The sequence below is a fragment of the Gavia stellata genome, chromosome 14, assembly GCF_030936135.1.
Source record: "Gavia stellata isolate bGavSte3 chromosome 14, bGavSte3.hap2, whole genome shotgun sequence".
In the NCBI taxonomy this organism is placed as follows: Eukaryota; Metazoa; Chordata; class Aves; order Gaviiformes; family Gaviidae; genus Gavia; species Gavia stellata.
The window spans coordinates 16805114-16832818 of NC_082607.1; the positions used below are offsets into that span (position 1 = coordinate 16805114).

Here is a 27705-nt window from a genome sequence, read left to right on the forward strand (position 1 = left end):
CTGCACTCTAGTTTGACAAATGTAAACTTGAGTTTTGCGTAAGTAAAATTGCTGTCTGGCTTCTTACTAAGTGACTGAGGTATAGCTACGGATATTTAAAGGCTAATTTTGAAGAAAACTGGAAGTCTGTGGATCAAGAAGTTTCTGAAGACTGAGCTTCCAGAACTAATTCCATGGAATTGCAGAAGTGGAAGGGTGCAATCTAAGTCTATCCGGCTGATCAGAATGGGCTAAATAGCAGTGATCTCACAGATTTCTAACTGGAAATGCCTGCCTTTTCTTTCATGTATTTTTTGTATGTTCAATGTGAACGGAATCATCTGACTTATTACTGGCAGAAACCTCTGGCACTGCGATGATAGCCAACAGCAGGAGGCAGTAACCTTGTAGACCACTACAGCTATATAGTCATTAATAGTCCACATCAGACCCCAGGATGAAGAGGCTGCGTACAGCCTCTGGGATGAAAGTCAGAGGTATGAGGACATCCAAGCCTCCAGCTCAAGAAAACAGTTAAGTATAGGCTGAAGTTCCCTGAATTGGTCAGGCAGTTGGACTTAGATGATCATTGTAGGTCCCTTCCAGCTGAAATATTCTATTCTAAGGTACTCCTTTGCCCCATAAGTAACCTTTGGAAGAACTCCCTTAACTTGAAGCATATGCTTCAAGTTCTCATTTTAATGCCATGGGACCACAAGTATGTCCCTAAGGGGTTTGCCAAGAAGGGATGCATTCCTCAGTCATTGCCTGAACGCGTTTTCCCCCAGCAGCAAAGATAGGGAAGCTGTGAGCAACGGCACAAAGACAGCAGAGGCTATGGCCTTAGAACTATAGGATTTATCTGGCTGTTAAAGGTAGTTTAGAAGGCACATGCCACTACCATTGTTAAGCATTGGCTTATTCTAGAATAAGAACCCTGTTTTCAGGGTTTCTACCTCAGTAGTACCACTCATACTTCTCTCTCTCATTTTTTGTGATTGTAGAATTTGCCTTTATCTTCCTCACTCCCCACAGAAAACTACTGAAATTAAAATCATGGATTCAGCAGGCCTTTTGCACTCCCACAGATGTTTGTGTAGGGAAGGATGACTTGGCTCTTTGATTTTAAGAATCACAACAGGCATAAAAAGACTTCATTGTCATGCTTTTTAAGCAGAGACCTCTCTAACAGCAGTCCATACCAATCTAAAAACAGCTAAATAGCTGTGGTCCAGACAGGTTTTAAAACCTATGCAAGAATGTGTCCTGTAGTTTCAAATAAACCTTTCAGCTATGATTTCAAACTGCTCAAAAGCTGCATGTTCCATTTGCTGTCTTTGTAGGCTACTCATCAATAACTTCCAGGTTTGATCCATACTGCGTCTTAACTACTGTGTTCAGGTCACACCAAAGCATATAAAGAGGAATTAGCTCCTATAACTTCAAGTGGACTGTAGATTGTATTAATGTGATGTTTTCTTTTTGGTTTTACTTTGTGAAGCTTATTGATCTTCTTTCTGGAATCTTATTATCACAAGCTGTGAAACAAAACATACATTCTTATGTTCCTTGTTACAGCCTTTCCCTTCTGAATGTTTAGGTTTACGTGGTTTCAAACTGGAAAGGTATCTCAACTGAGACCATAAGTGAAGTCTTTTCAGACAAACGGAACACTGCATGGGTGTAAAATGACCTATTGCTCAAGACATTTGCAAAATATTTTGTTACTGGTCAGAGTAAAAGAATCCATAAATACCTTTACCTTGTAGGCAGAATATGTTCATTCAGTTTTCTCCTGTAACAGCAACTGCCCATGTTCTCCAGAAATGGAAAGGCTTCCTGACTGTTTTCCTCATGTTCTCTGTAAGGGGTGACGGACCTCTTAGTCTCAAGTTTGTCTTGCCACACATTAAGCAGGAGTTTACTGTAATTGGAGGTTTACCGTGCACACTGAGGGGTACTTAAACACTTGGGATTTTCTCTGTATGTAAAAGAAGAGTTAATTTGGGCTTTCCTTCTGACAGATTAGCTTTCCAGTAAAACAGCAGTTGTCACCAAAATGGCTACTAGGAGTGGCTAGTGGATAGTTCCTCAGTTTTGACAAAATACAAGCCTTCAAATTACTGTTAGGTTGCTCAGAACTTCATGGTGATTTATGTGTTAAATATTTGTTCAACACTGAAATATCTTCTTACCTCACAATTAAAATACTCTGGAATTTGAATTCCACTGAATTTCTGACTAGCCCTTTCATTCCAATTCAGAACAGAAGTAACCTAAGAATCTGGATATGGCTGAACAGAAATTATTTTACCCAACTCACTCTAGGTTTGGTTACACTTCCAGGACACGCTGTGAATCCGCCTGTTAGCACACAGTGAAAGACACAACTTGAATGGGATGCTGGCTTTGTTGGTCCTGAGGTCTTGTCAAGCTGATCACTACTCAGTCATCAATTAGGAAGGCAGAAGTCCGTGGAAGGGCACTGGTTTTTTTTCTTATCACACACGTTCACAGACCAATAGGTAACAAGGACCTTTCACAGGTTCTATTGGTAGTTTTCCCTGAAAAACAAACCCCAGCGATCCAGTTGCTTTCTCTATTTGATGGTGCCATGCATGCATTTACTTAAACTGGCTAATGTATTTGTGAATGTCTTAATTCTAGTGACTTTCTAACTGTGGCATATGAACATAAATTTCTCCATTACACTTTTTCTTTCATTTCCTTTATAGTATAGGGAACGTTATGCCTTTTCTTTCAAGATTACTGGGTCAAAACATATTTAAAATAGAACTTGATTGCTTTTCAATGTAAATCATGTGTGTATAATAGCAGAGATGCCCAGTGCATGCAGGAGTCGTCACAGTAGGCAGAATGCAAAAGGAGAATTCAAGATAGCTGCCAGAAGTCATTCAGAGATTCGGTGGCAAAATCACACAGAAGAACTCGCGTGTCTTCACTTCCCGTTCTCTAACCGTAAGTTAGCGCAGCTTCCTGACCTAATGGTTGGACCTCCCTCGGGTTTTTTTGTCTCAACTCCATGGGCTATCAGTCCAAACCTGTTCTTGCCTGTGGACTATTACAGTGTGTGCAGAGCACCTGAAAATAAAAGGCCATCTGTGGCTGTATTTGTGATGTGACTTTTCACATCCCTGCTTCCAGCAGAGGAAGAGCTTTGTCACCATGACTCGTAGGCCAGAATTTCACACTTGGGTTAGTTGTGTTTGAGAGGGGAAAGAAAGAGGTTTGTTGGTTGTTTTTGTAGTCTCAAAGCGTGATGCAGATTATAGCTCCAGAAGAAGGCTGAAGAATGTAGTCATGCTCTCATACTGCCGCTTATGCCAGCCATTAACTGCTGGAAGAAGATCAGTATTGTGCGCATTGTCATTAAAAGGAAGAAATTAAACCTCCCTTTGTAGAAAAATCATACAAGGGAGATGTGCTTTTGCAGTGAGTCACCTCCCAGCTTTAACTTCTTCTGTTTAAGTGAAGGATAAATCCGTTCTTGATCTCATGAACAATGCAGGTAGGTAGGGGGTTGCTTTTTCTTTGCTTTTTTCTTTTTCTTTTTTTTCTTTTTTCTTTTTTTGCTTTCTGATCAAGTACACCTCATGACCCACTGCTGCTCCAAAGCCATGAATATATGTATGAATGTATGAAAACTCCACGCTTTCAGGATGTGTTATATAAAAACACCCCAGCATATCTCGATTGAGTATGTACATTCAATTCACGCAGCTGTTTTTGCTAAAACAGCGTTTGCAGAGCTGGGCCTGATGTCAGAATCAAATATTTTGTAGTTGTTTGACTTCTAGTGAACAGTAAATTAGTACCTTGGCTTTAAAATATTTTGCCACTAATGACTGTACGGCTCGCTCTGTAGCTGTCACACCCCACACAGTACTAACATTTACCAAACACCACACATACCGGGAACCAACAGAGGCAGAGCCGGCTGGTTTCTCCCCTGGGAAGTCACAGAGTTGTCGCCTATAGGCCATCCATGATAAGGTCTTAACTGTTTTCCGGCTTTGGATAAAGGTCTGTGTTCTGGACCCTCGTAAGCATACAGCTTCCACCACAGGAGTAGTTCATCAGCACAGCTGCCCTTTTCTCTTGAAATGTTTCAGCCACGTCCCTGCTGGTATAAGACAATTCCCAGAAGTACATTTCACAGAGCTTTTTTGAGACTCATTTCAGTCCCGAGCGATCAGACTGTCAGCTAGCCCTGCAAATGCTTTCACACATTGTAAATAGAAACTGTGGAAGTTCCTTTCAGAGCACAAATGCTGATTACATTTTCTAAGATAATCTATTTCCATTCCCTATCCTGAATTCACGAGCTGCTAGAAACCCTCCCTTTATACCGTGACTTATCTCTTTAAGTGTCTGCTGTGTAACTATGTAAATACTGGTGGCGTATCCCTGATAGAGCGATTGTCGTTGCATTGCTACTGGTAACCAGTGGTTATGTCACTTTCCCTCGCTTGAATAGGCTTTGACTCATAGTGGTTTTCAGGACAATGGTTATAAAATAACACACTGAGGGGTTGCCGAGACTATAGTTTTGCAACAGAGACAACTGTCGACCTCAAGGCTACAAGAAAGCATTTTTCTTTTCTTTTTTCTTTTTTTGTTAAGGGTTTTATTCTTTTATAGTATGAGTTTTTCTTGCATGGAAGTTTGGAAAACAAGAAGTCTGTGCTAGCAAGCTTGAGCCTGGTGGGAAACCCCCACACTTCTGAGCACAAACACTAATTCTTTCTAACTGTTCTGAAGCATTGCTTAACTGAAATTTTAAGTGCTTCAGTTGTCCTACCTTTCTTTGAATTATTTGATGGCAGGCTGTGCTATATTTTGGATTATTGTCTGACTGAAGTGATGGCAGAGAAAATTACTGAAACCAGCAGCTATTCAATTAACCTTTTTCTTTTTCTAATTAAAGGACTTGCCTGGGAACAACAGTTAGATGTTGAACTTTTTCTTTTTCTTTTTCTTTTTGTTTTTTAAGAGATTCAAGAGCCCTAGAGACAGGGGCCAAATTTTTAGCAGGTGAAAAATGTCTTAGCATCATAGGAATCAAAGACAATTGAAGGGTCTGATGGCTGGCTTCTGTTTCCAGGTATATATCTGGCTTTCTCTATAAGCTTAAGGATTGCCTACACGTGGACACATAAACATCACAAAATTAGCCCTCGTTATTAATTTAAAATGTATATTATTAAGAGTTAAGAGCCAGAATTTAAGTGGCTTCAAATTACTTTTTCACTTTAAACCTAAGTCCATCTGAACTTTCTCAAGCATCCTCTCTAAACAAGGTCTTACAAAAGTCACGTTACCTCTACTTTCTTCCACCTTTTGTCCTGTCCGTTCTAACCCCATAGGCAGGGCTTGTCCCTTAATACCTGCTTAGCTTACACAGCCTAAGCTGGGGGAGTCCAGACACTTCTTTAAGTAAGAAATGGGAAATTAATTCCTTCATCCCCTCTCTTGAGCTTTGTGAGGAGGCCAATAGTATCAGTAATAGGATATCCTCAGAAATTTCAAATTCTGCAGCGGATTTTGAGACAGTGTGAAAAGTGCCCTGTATTTTTAGAGTATTTGCAAAGGTATGTATATATATCATGGGCATTTCTAGAAACTGTAACTGTAGATCTGCGTAAAACTGCAAACCAAAAAATCAGACAATTTCTAAAACAACTGCTTCTCTTCTATGGTAGCACAGGTCGTTTTCTCCCTAGGCTACATTTAGCACAAACAGTCACACAACTAGTGTGATCCTTTCATGTAATGAAAATGGGTGGGAGTGTACGGATTGAAGTGGTCAACACAGCTGGGCTTGAATAAAACAAACATACATCATAAGGCATGTGCTTTTTTTATCTAGAACCTGGCATGGACAGGTATATCTACGCAATACGCCACACCGCATGACCAAACAAACACATTTCCTTCTAATGTTCTGCTTACTTGTCCTAAAAGCATGATTACCTGACACTGAAATAGCTTCCCTCCTATGCAGAGTCGCCTAAAGAGAGTGATTAACTGTGCAAGTACAGGCTGTAATATTCCAGATCTAGCAGGAAACGGGATTCTTGTTTTTCAAAACCGCTTTGAGCTGCGATTTCTTTTGTATGACCGTAGGTACCAAAACACCAAACCCAGGACCGAATTCAGTTTCTCACCGTGGCGTCACCGTGGACCAGCGGCTCAAACGTAACTTTAAGCGCCGGTAACCGCGCTGCCGGGGGGGAAGCGGCTCCTCGGCGGGTGCCTTCGCTCGGCGCGCGGCTCTGCCAAACCCGACAGCGCCCGCGGAGAACCAAACACGGCGCGGGCCGGGCCGGGCCGTGAGGGAGGAGGGCGAGTGCCGGCTCCTTTCGGCCGTGCGTGGGACCCACCGCAGCGGACAGCGGCAGCGGGCGGTGCCGAGGCGGAGCTGCTTTCGCGCCCGACGGGACCCTCAGGCCGGCCCGGCCCGGTGCGGCCTGCCCGCCCCCGCCCGCTCCTGACAGGGCGCCCGCCGCTGACAGGACACCCCCTCCCCGGGCCGGGCTCCGACAGCCCGCCACGGCCGCCCCCAGGGGCAGCGCCGGCTTCCCCCCGCCCTTGCGGGATCTCGGCTGGCGGCCCGGGCGGCAGCTGCCCGCGCCAGGGCCGAGGCGGCGGGCGGTCCCCTCAGCGGGCCGGGCCGGGCCGGGCCGGGCCGGGGGCCGCTGCCGGCGCGTTACAAAACCGCCTGGTTTTGTAACAACCTGCGGGCGCTGCCCAATGAGCGCCGCCGCCCGGCGTCACGTGCCCGCCTTTATATAAGCGGCGGCGGCGCGGGGCGCTCCCGGCGCGGGGCGGCAGCAGCATGGGCCGGCGGGGCCGCGCCGCGCCCGCGCCCCCTCTGCCTCCGCGCCCCGGCGCCCCGCGCCGCCCGCCCTGCTAGAGGCGCTGCCCGCCGCCGCCATGGGCTCCCACCTGCCGCCGCAGCAGCAGCAGCGCCCGGAGCCCCAGCTGGTGCTGCAGCTGGCGGCCGGGGCTCTGCAGGCTCAGAACTTGGAGCTGCCGGGCGGCGGCCTGGGGCCCGAGTGGCAGGTGCTGCTCGGGCGGGCCGACGCGCTCGCCTACGGCGGGCGGCTGCACGAAGCGCTGCCGCTCTACCAGCTGGCGTCCCGCCACCAGCAGCTGCGGGCGGAGCAGCTGGAGAAGCTGGTGGAGTGCCTGGCGCAGAGCGTCCGGATCAAAGAGGGGCTGCCCGCCGCCGGGAGCGGCCCCCCGCAGCCCCGCGAGTGGGACGTCTTCAGGTGCCGCAAGTGCCAGGGCTTCCTCTTCGAGCCCGTTTCCTTGCCTTGCGGACACACGTTCTGCAAAAAGTGCCTGGAGAGGGACCGGGCGGCGGGGTCCCGCTGCGTCCTGTGCAAGGAGGAGGGCAGCGCGGCGGCCGGGCAGCTCCTGCGGGTCAATGTCATCCTCAGCAACCTGCTGGGCAAGTGGTTCCCCTGCCAAGTGAAGGCTTCGCAGCTCAGGCACGAAGGGAACCTCCTGTACAAGGAGAAGAAGCTACAAGCCGCCCTGCAGAAGTACAACGAAGCGGTCAGCCTAGGTAACGGCCCCCCCCCCCCCTCCCCGACGCCGGCCCCGGGGGACGCGCTCCCCGCCGGGCGCGGCGGGGGAGACGACTTTCCACCGGCCGGGGCTCGCCCCGTCGAGCCCGGGGCTCGGCCGGGGGCAGCCCCCGCGCCCCGGGGGTGTGCCGGGGCCGCGCTGCCGCCGGCTCCCCGCGCCGGGCCGGGTCCCGGGTCGGGGGGGGGTGGCCCGGGGAGGGGTAGGGGCTCTTCGGCCCGCGGCGAAACTGGGTCAGGAGAGCAGCGGTTGCGTAAGCCGGAGCCTGCGGTCCGGCCGGGCTCCCCCCCGCCGGCGCCGTTGTGTAACCGGCGGAGCCGGGAGCGAGCGGGCCGCTTGGCCCGGGGCGTCCCGCCGCCCCCCGGGAAGGGCTCCCGCGAGGCGCGGAGGAGGCGGCGGGGCTGCGCGGCCGGGCAGGCTCCCGCGCGGGCGGCTGGCTGCCCGCGCCCCGTCGGGGCAGGCGCCCGCGGGGGGAACTTCGGCTGCGGCCTCTCGCCGCGCTCGCGGAGGAGCCGCTGTGACCCTGCGCGCAGCGAGTGGAAGTTAAAGGCAAAGCGTCGGGTAAGAGTTCCCCTCAGGCGGGGCCGTGCCCCGCTGCCACCCAGGCGGGGCGTGACTGGGAGATGGCTCCGTCTGCGCTCACTACCCGAGTCCTGGGGCCGTCGTCGCCTTCCTCTCTCCAGCTGCGGCACGAAAAGGTCCTTACGTAGCGTTTAAAAACTTGGATGCTAAAAATTTTGAAACTCCTCCCTGCAGTATGAGGGCATTCCTCTTGCCGCCTTAAATGTCTCCTGCGTGTTTCTGTCCACCGTCTGATCCTCAGTCAGAGCTGGTAATTTATTGAGGGAGCGTCTCAGCATTTATTTATGCCATGTTCCCTGCCGTTATATAATGCATAGCTGACATTTTGTCTGGAGTTGCCCAAAGAGGTTTCCCGATTTCATTTAGCACATAGTTATTTAAAAACTGGATATTTTGTGGGTTTGTACAACTTGGAAGCACCAACATGCGGGGGCTTTTTTAAAAAAATAAATAAATTAAGCGATAAAGCTTATGTAACTGATTTTAATTTACTTAAATCAACAACTTCTATTTCCTACAGCTCCAAATGACCACTTACTATACAGCAACCGGTCCCAGATTAACTCTACTTTGAAAGCTTGTGAAGATGCGTTGCATGATGCAGAAACAGCGTGCAGGCTCCAGCCATACTGGTTGAAAGTAAGTTCTGACTCCGGGTGTACTTTGTTTTAAAACCTTGATGCTGCCCTGGATAGAGAACTGTCAGAATGGCCAGAGAGCTGAATCTGAGGGAGGCTTTAAGTCCTGTAACTTCCTGGACTCCTGTGACTGACATTTAACCGTGATACTCTTGAGCTTCCAGGGCTGAAGAAAGAGTGATAATCCTGGAGGATGAGCTAATACTATTGTCTTTGACCTGGATGAATCTCAAGTTCGTGAACTCTCTCTAAAAATTGAATGCTGTGCTTATATCATTCTATACAGACATAATGACTATTGCAGGAGATTGAATGTAGGGGAAGTAGATTTCTCCAAGAGCTGTTGGGCTCAGGTGCTGTGCGAATCGTACTTGCTTGAGTTAGAGAATATCCCAGTTCTGCCTGTAAGAGCTTTCAACACCATTGTGGTGAAAAACCCAGACACTGGTGGTGTCTAGATATGAGGCGGTTATAGTGATTCTCCCTGCCTTTTTCTTCTCCCGAAAGATCTTTTGTAATTTCATCTTGGTTTTATTGCATATTCTCATGACAAACGAACAAAAGCTGCAACTATGGATGTATGTTTCACTGCAGGGTCACCTAAGGAAAGGACAAGCTTTAGCTCATCTGGGGAAAACGGAAGAAGCTTTAAGAGAGTTTCTATTCTGCCTTGCTCTAGATACTGGGAACAAGACAGCCAAGTCTGAGGCACAAAAGGTGAGGTCCCTAAATCATCTGGAACTGCATTATTGTTTTCAGTGGTCTTTCATAAAGGAGGATAAGAATTTTTCTTCTCTGTTCCCCTCTCTTTCATTACTGCAAAGAGCTGGATGGAGAGATACATTCAGACTGTTGTTCAAACTTGAGTTATGTGTATTGCTTACTTGAAGATAGGAGGTAGCAAGAAAATGTACTCAGCAGGCACTATGTGGAAACAGTTACTCATGGTGCTGACATCAGCAAACTTGAAGAAAAACTGAATTGTTAATAATTGCCACCCACAGACTATTGTGGTTGCCTATAGTCAAATTTCTAATCTGTTTCCTAGCTTGGCAAAGTATTACCAATGACAGAGTGCAGAAGAGAGGGAGTTGCTGTTGAATGTTGTGTCAGGCCGTTGACTGGCAGAACGCAACACGCAGCACCCGTCCAACTCCGCTTGGGAGCAGCAGCTCTCTTCCTACCGCCAGTCGTGCTGCGCCGAGTATCGGTGCGTGAAGGAGGCGTGAAAGGAAGCAGTCAACAAAAGAAGAGCTGCTTTAGAATAGTTTTTAAAGGTTGCTAGTAATTAATGCTAAATAAGCAACAAAATGGATCTACAGTGAGGCTTTTTTCAGTAGCAGCCTAAATGTGGCGTGTGGATTCTTAAATGTTTTTTGCAAAGACTGCTCTATTTTGCACACCCCTCAAATCTCTGATTTCCTGTGAATCGGTGTTTTGACATTTGACCTTTTTTTGTTGTCGTAGCTAAAAGGCTTAGTGTCGCTTATGGTAATAAAGGTGTAATAGTTCTATTTTCCTTGTACTCAATTTTCTTTTATGGCAGTGCATTCACGCTTTTCTCCATCACTGGTGGGATGGGAGCTTTTGGGTTAGTGTGCTGTAATATGTAAGGCTTTCTAAAAGCACAGTAGAATTCTTATAGTCAAGCACTGTTGACGAAGGTAACTGAGAGAGTATAACCTGGATGGCTGTAGTGCAATCAAATCTTTATCTCATTTTGTGTATGGTTGAGATTTCCATCTCCTGTGACTTTTTTGTCACCGATATTTGGGGGTTTTGTTGGGTTGCTTTTTTTTTCCCGGTGGGTTCCATGCAGTCTTTCACTGTCATTGTGTCACGATTTGTTCTCATAGTCATGCTGGGAGGCTTCCTGTGCACTAGAGCAAGAAGAGCAGGAACAAATGGATATGTTGCTAAATTCAGACTCCAAATAGCCTCATCCAAGACACCTAATTTCTGAGCAGTGGGGTTCTGAGAAAAACTAGGCTTCTTATGACTGAAAGAATTACTCATGCACTCATCAGACACAGAGTTCATCCATGATGCAATATTCTACTGGGTCATTTCCAAGGCTGTTTGCATAACAATGACATACTACATTTTACCAAATTCTTCGGGTGCAGCTGTGATGTTCTGCTTGTATTAACTGTCTGTCCATGTTAGTTTTGACGTAGTGTGATCCTGTGGAATCCTTTTTGGCTTTAAAAAGAAATCTTAGCTGTCATGTGGCTTCCTCAGGCATCAGCAGGATCACTGCAGTAGTATGTTGAAATTAGTTTTTGAAGTGTGAATCTTCCATTCAGCTCTGTTTTCTTTCCTTAAATAAACATATCCGTGCAAGTGGCTACAAGCTGCTACTTGATACAGATTCACTTTGTTTTCCGATAGCAAATGAGGAAATAGCTTTTTTCTACTGCCTACGTATTTTTTTTGTATTCTCACATAAGTGAATTAAAAATAGCTGCAGTTTACAATATCAGAGACATTTACTTAACTGAACTTGGATTAAGCCTGTGAGATGAGTGCTTTCTGTACTAGTAAACTCCAGCGAAAGCTTCTGATGTGCAGCAAAAAACATATTTAAAAAAGATTTAGCAATTTCTGGTGAGCTCTGAACTGCAGGACAAGAGGGCAAAGGCATGCGTGTGTCACATCAGAGAATGGTTAATAACTTTATGGGCTTATTGAACTCTGAAAATGTCTCTTGCTGTCTGTTTGGACTATATTGCATTAGCTCTTGCACTTCTTTTTGTTCTTACCCTAGTCTAAAGGGCTCTTTAAATGGTTTTAACAAAATCAAGGATGCTTCTTTCAGCTATTCCCTTACTTGCTTTTTCATTTAGAGGTTGCAAGGAAGGAACTAAGCAGTGAAGTATTCTGTTTTATATCACAGCTTCTACTTAGTTTGTTTTCACTCATCCCGGGAAATGCTCAGGAACACTTACCCGATATCCTGCAGCTGTTGTCACATCACTCTAGATTAAAGGGGAACCTCCTAAATTCAGTGGGATCTGGAGGCACCAGCCATAACCTACAAAGGTTGCTCAAGGTAAAGATCAAGTCTGATGTGTGGTTCTTAATTTGTTGTGTGTTTTATGTTCACATTGGGAAACCTTATCTCCTTTTCACCTCTGGGAGATAAGAGGATACATTTTCTCAGATTTTTACTGAGTTTCAGAACATGCAAAACAATGTCGACTTACTGAAGCCTCTTTATCTGACTTCTTCTTTTTCTTTAATAGAAGTCCTCTGTTGTTGTTCTGATAAATTTTATGCCAGAATTGAGTGGGTACTATTCCTGTAACTGTCTTTAGCCCTTCTGGGTAGTTGGTAGTGGGAAAGGGCCTCTGAAGATTGGATCGAGATACCCTCAAAAGCTGTGAAATGCTAAAATCTAGTGTTTCAGCTGGAACGGTAACTGATGATGTCAGTGACAAAATCATCCTGCATTCAGATTCTGTACACTGCTTAGAGGTTACTGTAGAGCCACATAAGATATATTAGCTACTCCGTAAGTTTGGTTTCCCAGCCATGGTTTTGTAAATGGCTGTGGAGGTTTACATTCATGGGTTTGTAAGGACCACTTTTGCTTTGCTGAAACCTGAACTTTGAGGATAGGTTTTGCGTATACAGTATAATGTAGGAGAAAACTTTGCTAGTCCTTACAAACAAAAATGGTAGGTTTTGAGCAGCCTTGTGGAGACTGATAAGAATGATCAGTGACGCTGCCTTCTGGAAAGGCTATTGGGATATCCTGAAAAGAAATCCTTTTGTATGACCCTTTCATGAAGTCGTTCGAGGGACAGTTCGCTCATCTTTCTGCATGGTGCATATCACCACAGCTCCTGATCACAATCCGCAGTATCTGCTTTCAGGTTCATCTGGGGAGTTGATGTGACAAGCTGATAGGTGATGTCCTGTGTGATGGCTGCTCACAGGTTGTTCCGTAGCCATAACGGGATAAAGAATGATCGGTTTATCCTGCGCAAAAGAAATCTCTCTCGCTGAAGGAAGCTCTGTGCATTTTCTCTGTTATAAATCTTGTGCGTTTATACTGCTTCCTTAAAATAAACTAGCATCGTTTTGGTTGTTTTGATGGTTGATACCATCATTATGATATAAACAATATGCATTTTTCCATAGGTTAAGTGATAACAATATATTTAACCTGAGATGTAGCCACATTTCTGCCTAAATAAAGTTTCATGACCAAGCTATAAAGCCACACATAAGGGCTGAAAATATTCAGTGCCATGGTGGGGCGGGGGCAGAAATAGTTCGCATATATGGGGGTTTTATTTCATTAAAATCAGGCCCTGACACAGCAATTCTCAAACTGTTGCTTCTTGACCTACAAAGTCCTTCCTGGTGAGCCATAATATTAAAGACTTTTGAGAGGTTTGGGTTTTATTTCCTTACCAAGTTGTTGGAATGTTGGTCTGATGTCAATCCTCTCTTCACACAGGTAAATGTGGAACAGAAAAAGGGTCTTCCCGTTCAAGAGGAACCAAATGTAACTACTTCTGATAGCCTGAGGAAATCTATACAAATTACAGAGAGCAAAAAGGACTGCTCAGAGGAGGAGAACAACAAGCTCCCCTCCGTGCCAGAGTCTGCCTTTCTCATTTCTGAGAAGTGCAGCCTCCTGAAAAGGAAGTGCTGCTCAGAGGAGATGCGGAATCCTGAGGTACCCTGCAAACTGATGAAGAAAGGTATGTTTAATTACGCACAGGATAAGTTCCATGGCATGCGATCAATGGAAATTTTGCTTTTATAAAACTTAAAGGAAGAGGGGTCCGAATTACACTTTGGCTTTTATATTTTTATATTTTCTCTTTAGCCTAATCAGGGCATGATGTCAGATCTTTCTTGTGTGTTTGGAAAAAAAAAAATTAGTCTAAAAGGGGGCTAAGAAGGGTTGGGTCAAGTGCTTTTTTTATCAGCAGAGCTCTGAATCTTTTAAGGAACATAAATGTCATGCATGATCTTCGCACTTTCTGGATCAATTAAAAATTTGTTTAAAAACACAAATTCTGTTCATGATATCTGGTCTTATTTTCATGCTGTGGGATATATTTACAGTCGTATGACAGAAGAATTTGTCCCACTTTAGATTCCAACACTAATAAAAAATGTTTTGATGTTAATTGTTAATGCAAGGCTAAATTCAACCCTCTGCAAGTGGGTATGATGTCACCAAAATTAAGGGGAGGTATGCTGATTTGTGCCAAAGTTGAATTTGATGCTTTCCGTAGAAATTACTGTAATGATGGTTAATGGTTCGGTAACTTTCAAGTAAATACAATACACATTTAAATATTGGATACTGCTTGTAGCTACACAGAATACTGTTGTGTTTACATAGTTCTGTTCAATCACATTGTAATATGTTTTTTCTTGACAGACACAGTTGATACTAAGGGAAATAGTACTGGACAACATACTCCATTTGAATTTGTGGACCCCTCAGATTTGGACTGCTCACTGTGTATGAGGTATCCATTGTTTTCTTGTGGATATCTTTAGCTTTTAAGCCACATCTTTCCCTTTTATGACCTAGAGACTGTCTAGCTTTCTTGGTACTTATTTTTCCCTCTGACTTGAAATTAGCTTTTATTATAATCGTTACTCCAATGATGCATTTCTAGACCTTTGGTTCTGAACATGGTTGATGGACAGGAACTTTTTGATCTGCTCTAGGCTAGTGATTGCTTGGGAAAGGACTCGTAAGGTCATGTGAGGGTTAAGCGTGTTAGTGAAGGTGTCTGAAAAATTTCCTTTCACCCCTTACACATGCACACCCACTGACATACATAGTGCACAAAACCACAGTTTGTTCTTTGGAATTCGTAGAGCTTTGTATGATGTTATATAATGCACAAAATAGCGAAAGAGACCACATCCTATGAATATTCCAAGTTTGTGTGTAAAATACTGTGTTGCTGCTATTGCAATAGGAGGATTTTGCAGGCAAACAAGAGCATGTTTTTCCGTTACTGCTTTAGAGATGTGTTCCTTAGTTTATTAAGGCCATCACTACACTTGCTTGATGATATCTTCCAGTTAAATAATAGAATTATTCTTGGGGACAGCAGTGACTTGATAAAAACTGTAAGAGTTGCCAACTACATCTATTTTACTACTTGTTTGGTAAAGACATTTTAATTTTGGCAAATATACATGTGGGGTTTTGTTACTGACATTTTAGAAGGAAATATTGGGAAGGTGTTTCACAGAGGTCTTGACCTCTGCAGTGAGTGTTGCTTAGGTTTGTCATTTTAATTACTCAGATTTATCAATAATGGAAGTTTGGGCTAGTCTTGCACTATATTTTAAATTCTTAAATAGCAGATAGCCTCTTCATGGGTTTATTTCTGAAGGCCTGTGCCTGGAGAAATGTGGATTTGCTTTGTTTTGTTGTTTGTATACTTGGCGGGGCGGGGGGGGGGGGGGCTTCAATTTATTTCAGACCGAAACCTTTGGGGGAACAACTGCTGTGTTGTTTGATTCGCTTCTGCTTGGAATAAATCAGATCTGCCCCCTCTCCCTCTGTCTGCCTACAGCTGAAACGTGCTCCAAAAGTTTATACAGCTGTCAAAACACTTGATACTGCTAAGAGCAAAACTTTCCTCTAACAGAAAGCCACACAATTGGTCTTAGCTGGTTTTAATGAGTCTGTGTGTTTATGATCATTATGTCCACAAAACATTTTTCAGATGTTTTTAATAAAATTAATTAGCCCTACTTCCTCATCCTCTATATTGAATCAGAAACAGCCAGACAACAATACGTTTGTAAAGGAATTAGCTCAAGGATTGCTGGTTCCCTTCCAGTATAGAGGATGTTGATGCTGATCTTGTAATTGCAATCACAAATACAGGCCTTGCATCTAGAAGGATGTTAGCTTTGTAACATCACTGCAACAATGAAGGCTTGTGCTAAGGGAAGCCGTCACAAGATCTTATTCTTGCTATTAACACAGACTGATCGTAATTATTTCCTGCCATGTTCTTCAGAAGTATTTTAGGGATTTGGATCTTGAGATGCTTTGGACTAATTACCTAGTAACCTACTGACCTGTTCACAATTAACTGCAGGAGCTGTTATTAACCTATTTGTCTGATGGAGTGGCCAAATGTTATTGATCTACGTTTGCTCCAGCAGCAAGCAGAAAATAAAAAATAATAGTCAAAGCAACATACTGGTGAGAAATGAAGGAGCATTACTCAGCGGGAGTGGATATTTAGTTTCTGCTGTTACAATAGCTTAAAGTGATGTCATGAGAAATCTTGGTGTGTAGGGTTTCTTTCTGCAAGTCATGAGGCTGGTCCAGGTCTCTTAGAGTTGTTAGGAAAAAGCTGCCACTGGCTTCAGCGAGAGCTAGAGCAGAATCATGCATTCTAAGAGGAATTTCTTGTCTTTATGCTAACGTTTCAGATCAAGTCAGTCACTACTAAATAATTACATGTGCAAACCAGTTCTTACTGAAACATATTGTAGAATTTAGTATTTTACACAGTTCAAAGCAGTAAGGTAGCCTTGGTGCAGTGTGAGGTTTCTGATCACTAAACAAATAACAAGGGGTTTCAGTTATACAGTCAAGTTGCAGTAAGATAGGTGTGATATTTTAGATACTTCTTCATATGTTCCCTTGCTTAAATGTCAATATTTATAGTAACTATTGACATTTTATAAACTGGCTATGGCAATCTTAAGAGCCAAATATGTTCTTAAATACACTCATCTTGTTAAAGATGCTAATAAATGTGGGTTTACATATTTATAATTTCCACATGTATAGTAGAACTTAGTGTACTGCTTTGATAAACTAATATTTTAAAGCAAAATTACTAATTCACTTAAATTATAATTGGACTAATCTTTGAGACCCTAAAATGCTTAGACAGTATGTTGTAAAATATACTATATGCCAAACAAATTAATGTCTAGTTTTGAATGTTTTCTATTAAAAAAACCCCACTTCTATATTTTTTACATCTCTTTAACGTACTTATTGGCAAGGAAACATCACTTTGCAATATGACATAATCATAATAATGAAGTCAAAAATCCCTACATGAAAATAAGTGTCAGAGTTACTCGAAATGGGTAAAGATTAGATACCGTGATACTTTGAAGACTTGGCCTTATATTTAATATTTTTTTCCTAGATGAAACATGAATATCATGTCACTTATTTTCCAGAAAAGCAGTCATTTGAAGGTTAAAAACTTTCTATTCCAACAAAACTGCTTTCCAAGTCCACATTAGAGTTGGCAGTAATACAGTTTATTGCAATCAGTTCTGTGGGCTATTACTGCAAATAGCTATTTTGTGCTTAGCTTTACACATACAAGTAATCACGTGATTTCCACAGTAATAGTTGTGCAAGTATTGCTCAATTCCATTAGAAAAAGTTAGATTGTCCAACTTCTGCTTCTATTTATCGCTCACATAGAGGAAAATTAAATCCTGGCTTGTTGGAAGTCAGTGACAATATTCTCCCTCACATCCACTGAAATCAGGGCTGCCTTTCACATTAGGTGGCAATACGAAAGTCTAAGCTGAATAAATACAAAAGTTGGTTGAAGAAATGAAAAGCAAGGAACAACTTTATCCTTGTCAGTAGTTAAATTAGTGAAGGAATACAGTTTTTCTGGTAATAGCTTTTTCTTTCACTTTGGTACACGATATTGTTGTCTTTTTGGTTTGGGATTTTTCCAATCCAGGCTCTTCTATGAACCTGTCACTACACCTTGTGGACACACCTTCTGTCTCAAATGTCTTGAGAGATGTCTGGATCACAACCCAAAATGTCCCCTGTGCAAGGAAGGGCTCTCAGAGGTAATGATGCTTGGATTTTCTCGGCATAAATTCAAGGGCACAGGGTAGGATTGAGTAGCACCTTCAGAAACCTTTGATATTTCCCAACTCAAAAGAAATATTGCATAACTTAAAAAAATGTGATTTTTTTATTTTATTTTATTTTTAAATGCCCTTATGACTTAGAAAGCATGGATACTCTCCTCTGTTCAAACCTTAGAGCCAGTCATGTACTTGGAAAATCTGGAAAGGGAAGGGAAATCACCTACAGATTGTCTAAGATAATGCCCATAGCATAGGGAATAGTTCAATAAACATATCTTCAGTGGCACTGCAAGGTTAAAAGATCGTTTTTTGCTATAGATTCAAGAAAATGGAGCTAACAGATAACTACCTTGTGCATAGGCACCATACACTGAAATGCTAGACATTATTTGTAACTGCTTGCGTGTGTTTTTACTGCAGTGCTTGGCAATGAGGAAATACTGTAAAACAGTACTAATGGAGGAGTTAATAGCTAGATATCTTCCAGAGGAACTCACTGAAAGAAGAAAGATTTATGAAGAGGAAATAGCAGAGCTTTCCAAGTATGTAATCCATTTATGTAAAATCCAATCTTTAATACTACTGCCATTAGCTGATGAATGGCTCCTGCTGCTGTGGAACACGAGCGAAGATGCTGACAAAGGAGCTTCTTTCTTGGTATCATGTGATTTCAAAGAGAACAGGGTCCAGGTGAAATTGTGCTTTGAGTTAGCATAAAAGCTGTACACTGCTAAACAATAAACAGAAGTAGAAGAAATCCAGAAGGTTGTTTTATAAACAAGGTATAAAGCAATGTGGTTGCTTTCTGCAGCGCTCCATGAAAGCCACAGAGTGAGACAATAAGTGGAAGCAGTCTCACAGGCTGGGGGTTTGAATGTACTGGGTAGGGAAGAAATGGGATTAAGGAAAATAAAGTAAATAAAAGCGATAATAGAGATGCATTAATGTTCTCACTAGCAAAACCAGAAAGCATAACTAAAAATTCTTTTGCTAGTAAGTGGTATATCACTTTCCATGGTATCTAGTCAATTAAGGGGAAAAATAATTTTAGTTTTTACTTACTCCATTAAGAATTTTATTCTAAAGATGTTATTTCTATTTAAAGATATAATAATTTTAAAGAGTATGTTATTGCATAAAATGTATTTTATATCTTGTCAGTAGTTTGGAAAATGTCGCATCTGATTTGTCCTTCCTTTCTTACAGCCTAAATAAGAATGTTCCTATATTTGTCTGCACAATGGCTTATCCTACAGTCCCGTGCCCTTTGCACATCTTTGAGCCATGTTATCGCCTGATGATTCGAAGGTGCATGGAGACTGGCACCAAACAATTTGGGATGTGCATCAGTGACCCTGTAAAGGGGTGAGTGAGCAGCATGCTTGGACCATGTGATGTACCCCACTTACTCTGGAGCAAGTCGCTTTGGAGAGGTGCAGAAAGGTCCATGGCTGTAATATCTGTGACAGTTTTCCGGTAGAGAAAGCCTCTTCCTAATCATGCTGATTAAAGACGCTGAGAAGACTGATGTTTTTCTCTTGAGCACTTAGATTCTGACTAATACAACTGCCTATTTTTCTTGAAACACACATAGCTAGTGTGTATTATACAAAGTTGAGCTGCAGACCTCTTGTAATACATGTAAAGGAAGTGTATTTTCTACTGTTTTGAAATCTGCTGAATGCTTTTGCACAAGAAATCAGATTGAAAGAGCAGTAAGGTGTGTTGGCAGATGTAGTTTTTAAATTATGAAAAGAATAGCTAAGCTATTGGGATACTTTTATATTCTCACTGTTCTGAATATAGTGGAGGTTACAGGCGTACAACAGGACCTTCATAAGGGCTGGCTGAGCATTTACATTGAGCCACTTACAGTCAGTCTTAGGTAATTTGACCTTAATGACCGTCTCTTTATTTAGCTTTCCTCCCTTCTTTTTATGGTGTATACCCACAGGGTATGCATACACCATAAAAAGTATGATGTACACAAAATACACACCTACAAAGTAAAATTTGCTGAAATTGTGGGAAAACATTTTTCTTGATAGATTTCATAGTCCTTCATAATACTAATATTCTGAATTGCACTTGTTCTTCTGTAGAAATTGACTTAACATATCAGGATTATGGAGAAAGTGTGCTTCTGAGCTGTATAACTTTCAATTTCATAAGATGTTCGCTGTATTTCAAAACATGCAGTTAGTGTTAATCAGATTAGACAGCCTGAATCTTCCTGATAGTTTTGAAAACAATTGTGGAATAATTTGAACTAGAGCAGGTCAGTGCTATGAACAACAGAAATGAGCTGACACTGGTAAATACCTTTGTGGTAGGGACTGGCTGTATGGCAGTTCTGTGGAACTAAGGGTGGAGAGAGTAAGACTTGTTTAGTTGCTTTTGTTCTGATTTCAATAGGTTTGCAGATTATGGCTGCATTCTGGAGATAAGAAATGTTGAATTCTTTGCTGATGGTCGCTCTGTTGTAGACAGCATCGGCAAGAGGAGATTTAAGGTGATACAGCACAGCCAGCGTGATGGCTATAATACAGCAGATATTGAGTACATTGAGGATCAAAAGGTAAATTTAGAAATATTTCTTTTAAACTGTATTACACGTGAAAACATAAGTGCTTAGAATTTCAGTGAGTTCTTTTTTTGTTGAACAGATTCTAGTAGAACAAATCTGTGATATTTACTACCTGCTCATGGTTAAAGATGGGAAATATAATAGTTACCACAAGTGTGCACACACACTGCTCATATACTGAAGAGTCCTCTTCCTAGAGGTTTTTAGCAGAAGACAAAACTAAGTGAATCCAGGATGGGATCTTACCACTCTTCTAGACAGAATAACTACAGCTTATAAGGGCGGGGGGGTGGAACCTGCCTCCATTTGCATGGAAGCCAATTAGAAAACTCCCATTCAGGTAAGAAGGAGCAGGATCGGGCCCACTATACCTTCAAAATTATTTACATTAATTCTTATTAAAAAAAAAATATAGCTAGTCAAAGTATTCTGGGTGATACATGAGCTTTTGGTGTACAATGGGAAGATAAAATGTCTACTCTGAGGAGCTGCTAATAATTTAAAAAAAAAGCTTTGCATAATCTTTTCTGTGTTGTATGATGTTTATGTAAAGGTTTTTTCATATAGCAATCCTGAAAGTGCTTGTTCTGCAAATAGGTATATTTGGTTTAGAATATAGGGTAAGAAAGTGAAGGATTTAATAGATTGAGGGGGGGATGGGGGGGGGGGGGCGGGGCAGACTGGGTGCAGGGAACAAGATGGGGGACACCAAACTAGCTTTCAGGATTTATCCCAAACTCTCCTGGCATGCTTTTCTTTCTTTCCTTTCCCCTACCAACCCCAGAAAATGGTAAAAATTAGTGTCATGCCTTCCCCAATATGCAGATTGAACTAACAGTAACCTTCCCCCTCTCTTCACTCATTTCAGGTGCAAGGACAAGAGTATGCTGCATTACTTGTTCTCCATGATTCTGTCTATGATCAGGCATATATGTGGTTTAACTCCCTCAAGCAAGTGCTCAAAAGTCGAATTCTCAGTCATTTTGGTCCAATGCCAGCTAAGGATCCTGATCCACAGGTATCCAGAATCAGTGGCTTATGTAACTTTTAGAGACAGAAATAGCAGGGATATCCGATAAGCTGAGAGGCATTGTGTTTTAAGATGAAAATATGAATACTCTTCATTTATCCTGCATAAGCTAAGTATCTAAGTTATGTTGCCATACAGCAGTGGTAGCACAGTTGTGAACAAAAAGCTCATATTTAATGTTGGTAACTTCCTGAGACTACTTAACCGACTGTACTAATCCCAGGAGACTTAAATGCCTTTTTGCCTGCTCTACTTCCCCAATTAAATGATTGAGAGCAAATAGACAAGAGGAAACTTGGTACTTCCGTTCAAGGACCGCAAATGGTAGGCATCCTAAAATAACAGAATATGAAAACAGAAACTAAATATGAAGTAGTGTCATAAAGCATGAAGAAGGGAGGCAGGTATCCCAAAGAACTGGGTCAATAATAACATGGGAACAAAAGACATTAAAAAAAAATCTAGAAGGCCCAACCTATAAATTGTTGCTAGAAATAGAAATGCCTCTTGCTTCTGCCTCCAACATCCTATTTTTAGGAAAGGTGCAACTTGGTTGTAATTTGTTTCAAGCCAACTTTTCATTAGATTGGCAATGAAATGACCTGCTTGCTAGATTGCTGTCAAAATACTGTGTTTTCAAAGTTAAATCTTACTCTCTATATGTATCCTAACTTCTATTTTTTTCCCCTTACTGCAGGCTAACCCTAACGGGCCAGCCTGGTGCTGGTGGGTCCTAGCTGTCCTTCCACTTGAGAACAGAGCTCAGCTCCCTTTCCTTGCCATGAAATCCCTCAAAGACCGCTTGAATGGTATCAGACGTGTCCTTACATTCATGTCCCGTACAAGATCACGGTGATGGTGAGAAGGAGAGCTGTGAAGTCTCCCACAGTACTTGGCTGTAGACTGTCTCTTGTAACTTCATCTAACTGCAATAATGTCTTACAGATTTGAGTGTCAGGATGTTTCAAGCCTGAATTTCAAAGAAAATGAGCTATAAAGAGCAAGGGATGTTTATGGATACTTCAATAGTTTCCATTTGGAACTCTGAGATGATTATTCAATCACTGCACTGCTAAATTAATAACAAATGTGATAGAACAAAAAGTGATCTTGTTTGCCATAAACCTTTTAAAAAGTTTAAGAGGTTTTTTAATTTATTTTATTTTTATTTTTTTAGTGGATAAAGGATAAACTGTGCAGTTTAATGTGAAGCAGTAATAATAATGTTAATGCATTATTTCAGTGAACTGCAAAGTCTTTTATTCCATATGGTTCAGGTTTTATATAGCATTGTGTAAAATAATGTTCACAACTTCCGTTTGATAATTTATTTTTGCACTATGATTTTTTGTTTCAAATGTATATTATTTATGTGTTCATTCTCTAAAGGAAAGTGAGCTGCTCTATTTATTTATAGTGTTTTTACCCTGTATTTATGACTGGGGGCAAAATGATGATTCTAGCAGTGCACAAGCAACTGCTTTGATAATTTTTCAGATATTTGTGTTCCAATACTTTGAATGTTTTTCTACTTATCCCCAGTTCTACTGTAGCCTAAGAAGGATTTTTTTTCCCCCCTGAAACAGCCTGCCGTGAAGTCTTTGAATACACAGATTATGTCTGAGAATTCAAGCACAGTTGTTGGAACTTGATCCTATGCTTGCAACTAGGTTCCTGATACTACAAAACAGTCAAGCACATGCTTAACCCTAAGCATGAGTGTTTAAGTGCTTGGGTAATTCAAGTATTGATCAGTTGATGTCAGTGGGAATTGGCCATAGTGGTGGCAGAAGGATCTATCCCCTAATTTTTCATAGAACAGAGAATAACTTGGAGTTGAATTTATATCTGAACTCTTTCACGCAAGAATGGATAATGGCTACAAAGAACTGCGAAGAAAGAGCCACAATATATGAAAAGTGGCTTTTCCTAAAGAAAACTGGAAGTACTGCTATCATTTCATTGTAGGTTACTACATAGATTTTTTTTTTTCCATCAACTCTTGTTGCTGTTAAGATCAGTTTTATTTCTTTCAATTGTTTGGTGGGATTTGGCTTTGCAGTGTGTGTATCTAGGGGGGAGGAGGGAGTTAGTTTGAACTGTAGGACTCAGAGGGCAGTTTGTGTCACATGAGAAGGAATATGTTGTAATAAATGCTATTTATTTCACCCCAATCTTCAGGTTTCTGTTAGCTTCAAATCTCTACCCAGCCATTGCATTTCTCTTAAGAGATTGGGTAGTGTTGCTCATAATAGTTAACTCCCAAGGAAAACAAGTGAATTTTAGCATGATTACTTCTAGCTATAAAGCAGGTAAATAGGGCAGAAATGAGAATAGGAAGTATCTTGGATTTGATTTTTTTTTTTAAAATCAACAGTTCATATACTTGTTTTGCTACTTTTACTGCTTTCAGTGTACCACTTTCTGGGACTGATCCTGCCTCCATCTGACTTGGACTTTCACTGATTTCAATGTGAGCAGAACTGGGCCTTTTATGCTAAGCTACTGTTTTCCTTTTCAGTGGCAAAAAAACAGATTGAATTGAGAATGTTATGGAATGCTACAAATTTGTTATTTTTACCCAGGATAGCACTCTTTGCCATTCCATGCCTTTATGGAAAAATGCAGTAGAATTTAATGTCAGTTTTCTGTGTGTTTTTCCATCATCATCTCATCAGAAATGTTTATTAGTTAAAAGTAATTCCCATACTGTTAAGTTTCCATAAAACTACCTTTGTTCCCCCTCTTGTTAAATTCTATAGAACTTTTCCATAAGGGTACCAAAGAAACAAATGGAAGACAAACATGTTTCAACCTTGTGATGCAAATGGAATACATATCCCGTGTTTGCATTGAGCTACTCTAGAAATGCTACAACTTATTTCCATACTGCTACATGCTTCTCTGTAAACAATGTATAGAAATACATACATGTTCTGAACAATAACAAGTGTATGGTGGCTGACGCCTGCTATGGCATTTGTCTTCGTAAGTCAATAACAAAGTGATTTCTACTTGTTTGGAAGTGAAGCTGCATTAAATGCAATTCTTCCTTAAACCATTATGTATTATTGCATAACATAAGGGGCCCATATTGCTCCCATAGAAAAAAGCTGTCACTTCGTTACTCTTATCTGTGAGAAAAGGACCTTAAATACCTATTTTAAACTGTTTTCTCACTGATGTCATTGTTCTTTTTTCCTGCATGCTATATCTTCTACATACTCATATTCTGCCTATTTTGTTGATTTAGAAATTGGCATGAAAAGAATCCTTGATTTTAAAAGTGAATATTGTCTTTTCTATTAGCCTTGAGTAAAGCTGCCAGAATTTCTTAAGCAGAAACTCGTGCACATGCCCTGTATCGTGAACGCACAGTGCATTTGTTGCAACCTGGAAACACTGGACCTACTGCATGTAATGCATACAGTTGATCTGCATATGCACAACAAATTGAACACATCAAGAAAGTTCATCTGTACATGTACAGTAGCATTCTGTCTGGGGCTGCTGTATGGCCACACATCCTAGATTAATGGCTAAAGTCTGCAAATTCCATCAGAAGGAAAAAAAAAATTGAGAAGCAGATTTGCTAGAGAATACAAACTGGTCCAGGAAAAGCTGGACAAGGAGTAGCCTTAGCCTTCAGTCAGTTAAGATGATAAAGTTTCAGTAATGAGGTTTAAAAACAAAAAAAAATCTTCCAGTTATGTCACAGTATTGCTGGGTTTTTTTAGTTGTATTAATCAGTACAAGGATGTAAATGCAACATTTACTACAGGCATGAATAAACAGCTGAACAGATTTAAAAATACCTTCACTTTAATTATAGAAACAGCATTGATCAGATAAAATACTAATTGGGGGAGTTTTTTATTTAATCTTCTCACCTTTTTCTAGACACCAAACCCAGTCTCATAACTGGTCTTGCTCATCTGTTAAAAAAAAGACTCAAACTTGCATTTCCCGTGTGGCCAGAAGTATCGATTAATCTTTGTTGTGAGGGCATAAGTAATGCATAGGCTTCTTGCTAGTTCTTCAAAGAAGGCCATTTCCATTGACCCTAGAGAAATAAAAAAAAAAGTCTTTTGTAATGGGGGTGGAGAGGGAATCAGAATACATCAAACTATAACTGAGTAAGTGCCAGTCTCCTGGGCAGTATCACCTAAACATCTCCCAGAGACTTAGAAGTTTTAGACTTAAATTTGTAAGATATGGTTTTGTTAATTTGAAGTATCTTTTCTGTAAATGAAGTATTTAACAAAATACATTAAAATAAATAACAAAGACTTGGCTGTATCACCTTTCCAAATCTCTGTACATATACATCATATGGTTTCTAATTAAAAAGTCAGAAGTTTTCTGCAGGAAGTAATACTAATTTTTCATTTGACTTACGACACTCAAAATAACTTTGCTTTGTTTTATATGCTCCTTTGTCTAGCAATAACTTAAGGGTATATGTTTCCATGAAAATAGCTGTTATCTTGGTTAGCAAGACTTGGTTGAAAGTAAGCGTGAGACAGGACTGGATTAATCAGGAAAAATCACAAAACCTGACAGTGAACTCAGACACAGTTGTAGAAAGTAGTTCAGTAGTTTTAATAATGAAATGATAAAATGGTGTGAATAGGCTGCTATCATACTAAGTCTTAAGTGATATTCTGGTGTTAGTTGTAAAAGTTCCTCTTACTTTTTTTTAAATTTTAAGTGCTGATATTTTACCTTTTATTACCTTGTAGCAATAAGAGATACCAGCTGTCATACTGAATGGCTGGCCTATTGCTTGGCCTGTCATTCTGATATGTATGACTACTTACTAACAGAACACCTGAACCATGGATTTCTTAATCCAAAGATTATTTTAATCTAAAAAAAAAAAAAAGTGGATTTGGGTGTAGCAGGTCTGGCTTAATCTGTGCTGTAGAGAAAGAGCTTTATAAAATTAAGTTTTGTTTTAAATGGTCTTTTAATGATTTCTACTTGGTGCTGAAGTTTTACTGGTGTTTAATGACAGACAGGAGTTATATTTAAATGCAATGTTTAGGAGTGGAGAACATGTTCACAAACTCTTATTTTAAAAAAGTGTAAATTAACTACAGGGGGTTTTTGTGCATAAAACCCCAATGGAACTATAGGCACTTAGGGTAGTGCTCCCCATTCCCCCAAGTCCTACATCAGATGAACTCAACCCCTGCTTAGTTCTCATTTAATGTCAGCTTCACAACCTAACTTGTAACTGGTGCAGCACATAGTTTAGGATCTGGGGTTTATTCCAAAGCCCAGTAAATCACTGAAAGTCTTACAGCTATAGAAAAATGGTAGTTCCAGCAAAGTCACTACTTTGCTAAATAAATATTGTCTGGGTACAAGAAACTAATCTGCTTAGACAGGATTAAAATGGTGGATAATAAAAAACTGAACTATTACATTGACTTACTCATCCAGGTATCATGTGAAGTGCTTACTAACGTTGGAGTTTCATAAGGTCTAAAGTAACCCTCGCATAGAAGTGCCTGTATTCTGTTATTGCCATTCTTGAGCTTTTTAATAGAGTCATAGCCATATATTTTATAAATATAAACATATGCACCTTTAAATCTTTACATTCAACTTGCAGAACAAAGGTTTACAGAGCAGAAGTGTAGCAAAAACAATGTAATAGCTTCTGTAATTCCCTGGTGAGGAACATGAGAAATACAAAAATGAGGAGCAAAAGACTATCTGTCTAAGATGTCTTAATTTGGCACCATAATCTTGTCCAATTTAATTCCATCAAGCTGTGTGGTTACAAGAGTGCCAGAAATATATCTATCAAGCCATTTTAAATAAAAAGTTTTGTGGACTTGTATATTCCATTTGTTTGTAAAACATCCTTTTGTGCACTGTAATGAACTTGAAATGAAACTTAAGTTATACTCTCATATCACTGAACAGAGTACTGTTCAGCTACCTCTACATAAGGTTGAAGTAATTTGTTTTTTCCAGATTTGTTCACATCGTCATATATATTTAAAAAAAATCATAGTCCAAAGAACTTGTATGTGTTTGTAGATGTACTTATAACTATGTTGTACCAACAAAGTCTGTGTGGAGAGTTGTTTGCTAATTAAAATTTTTGTGTTCTTTATTCTTTGGCTTGCATAACAAAGAACTACAGAGGTGAAAAAAGCATTACATGTGAGCTGCTTTTTTAGGTGTTTTAGATAAAGGAACAAAGAACAAATCCTAGATCCTGCAGTCACACAACACTTGGTGTGAAGAACCAAACCACAGAAATGAAGTTGTCAAACCTCATCACTTGTAAAGGACTTCAAGTGCTTTTTTTCCCCTCTTTGCTGTAGTAAAGTAAGAATAATAGGAACTGAAGAGAGCCTGGCTTACAGCACTACCCTACACTTCTC

At 41.1% G+C, this 27705-nt stretch overlaps 1 protein-coding gene across 1 annotated transcript; it reads left to right on the forward strand.

Annotated features, from left to right (window-relative positions):
- The first annotated feature begins 6936 nt into the window (after positions 1–6936).
- On the forward strand, positions 6937–27425 carry LONRF3 (LON peptidase N-terminal domain and ring finger 3). Its single transcript, XM_059824262.1, has 12 exons — positions 6937–7573; positions 8696–8814; positions 9408–9530; positions 11710–11865; positions 13282–13528; positions 14221–14311; positions 17546–17660; positions 18105–18226; positions 18891–19049; positions 20100–20262; positions 21140–21289; positions 21999–27425. Exons 1-12 carry the CDS (start codon positions 6937–6939, stop codon positions 22155–22157), a joined length of 2241 nt encoding a protein of 746 aa, XP_059680245.1. The 3' UTR covers positions 22158–27425.
- Positions 27426–27705: the final 280 nt, after the last annotated feature.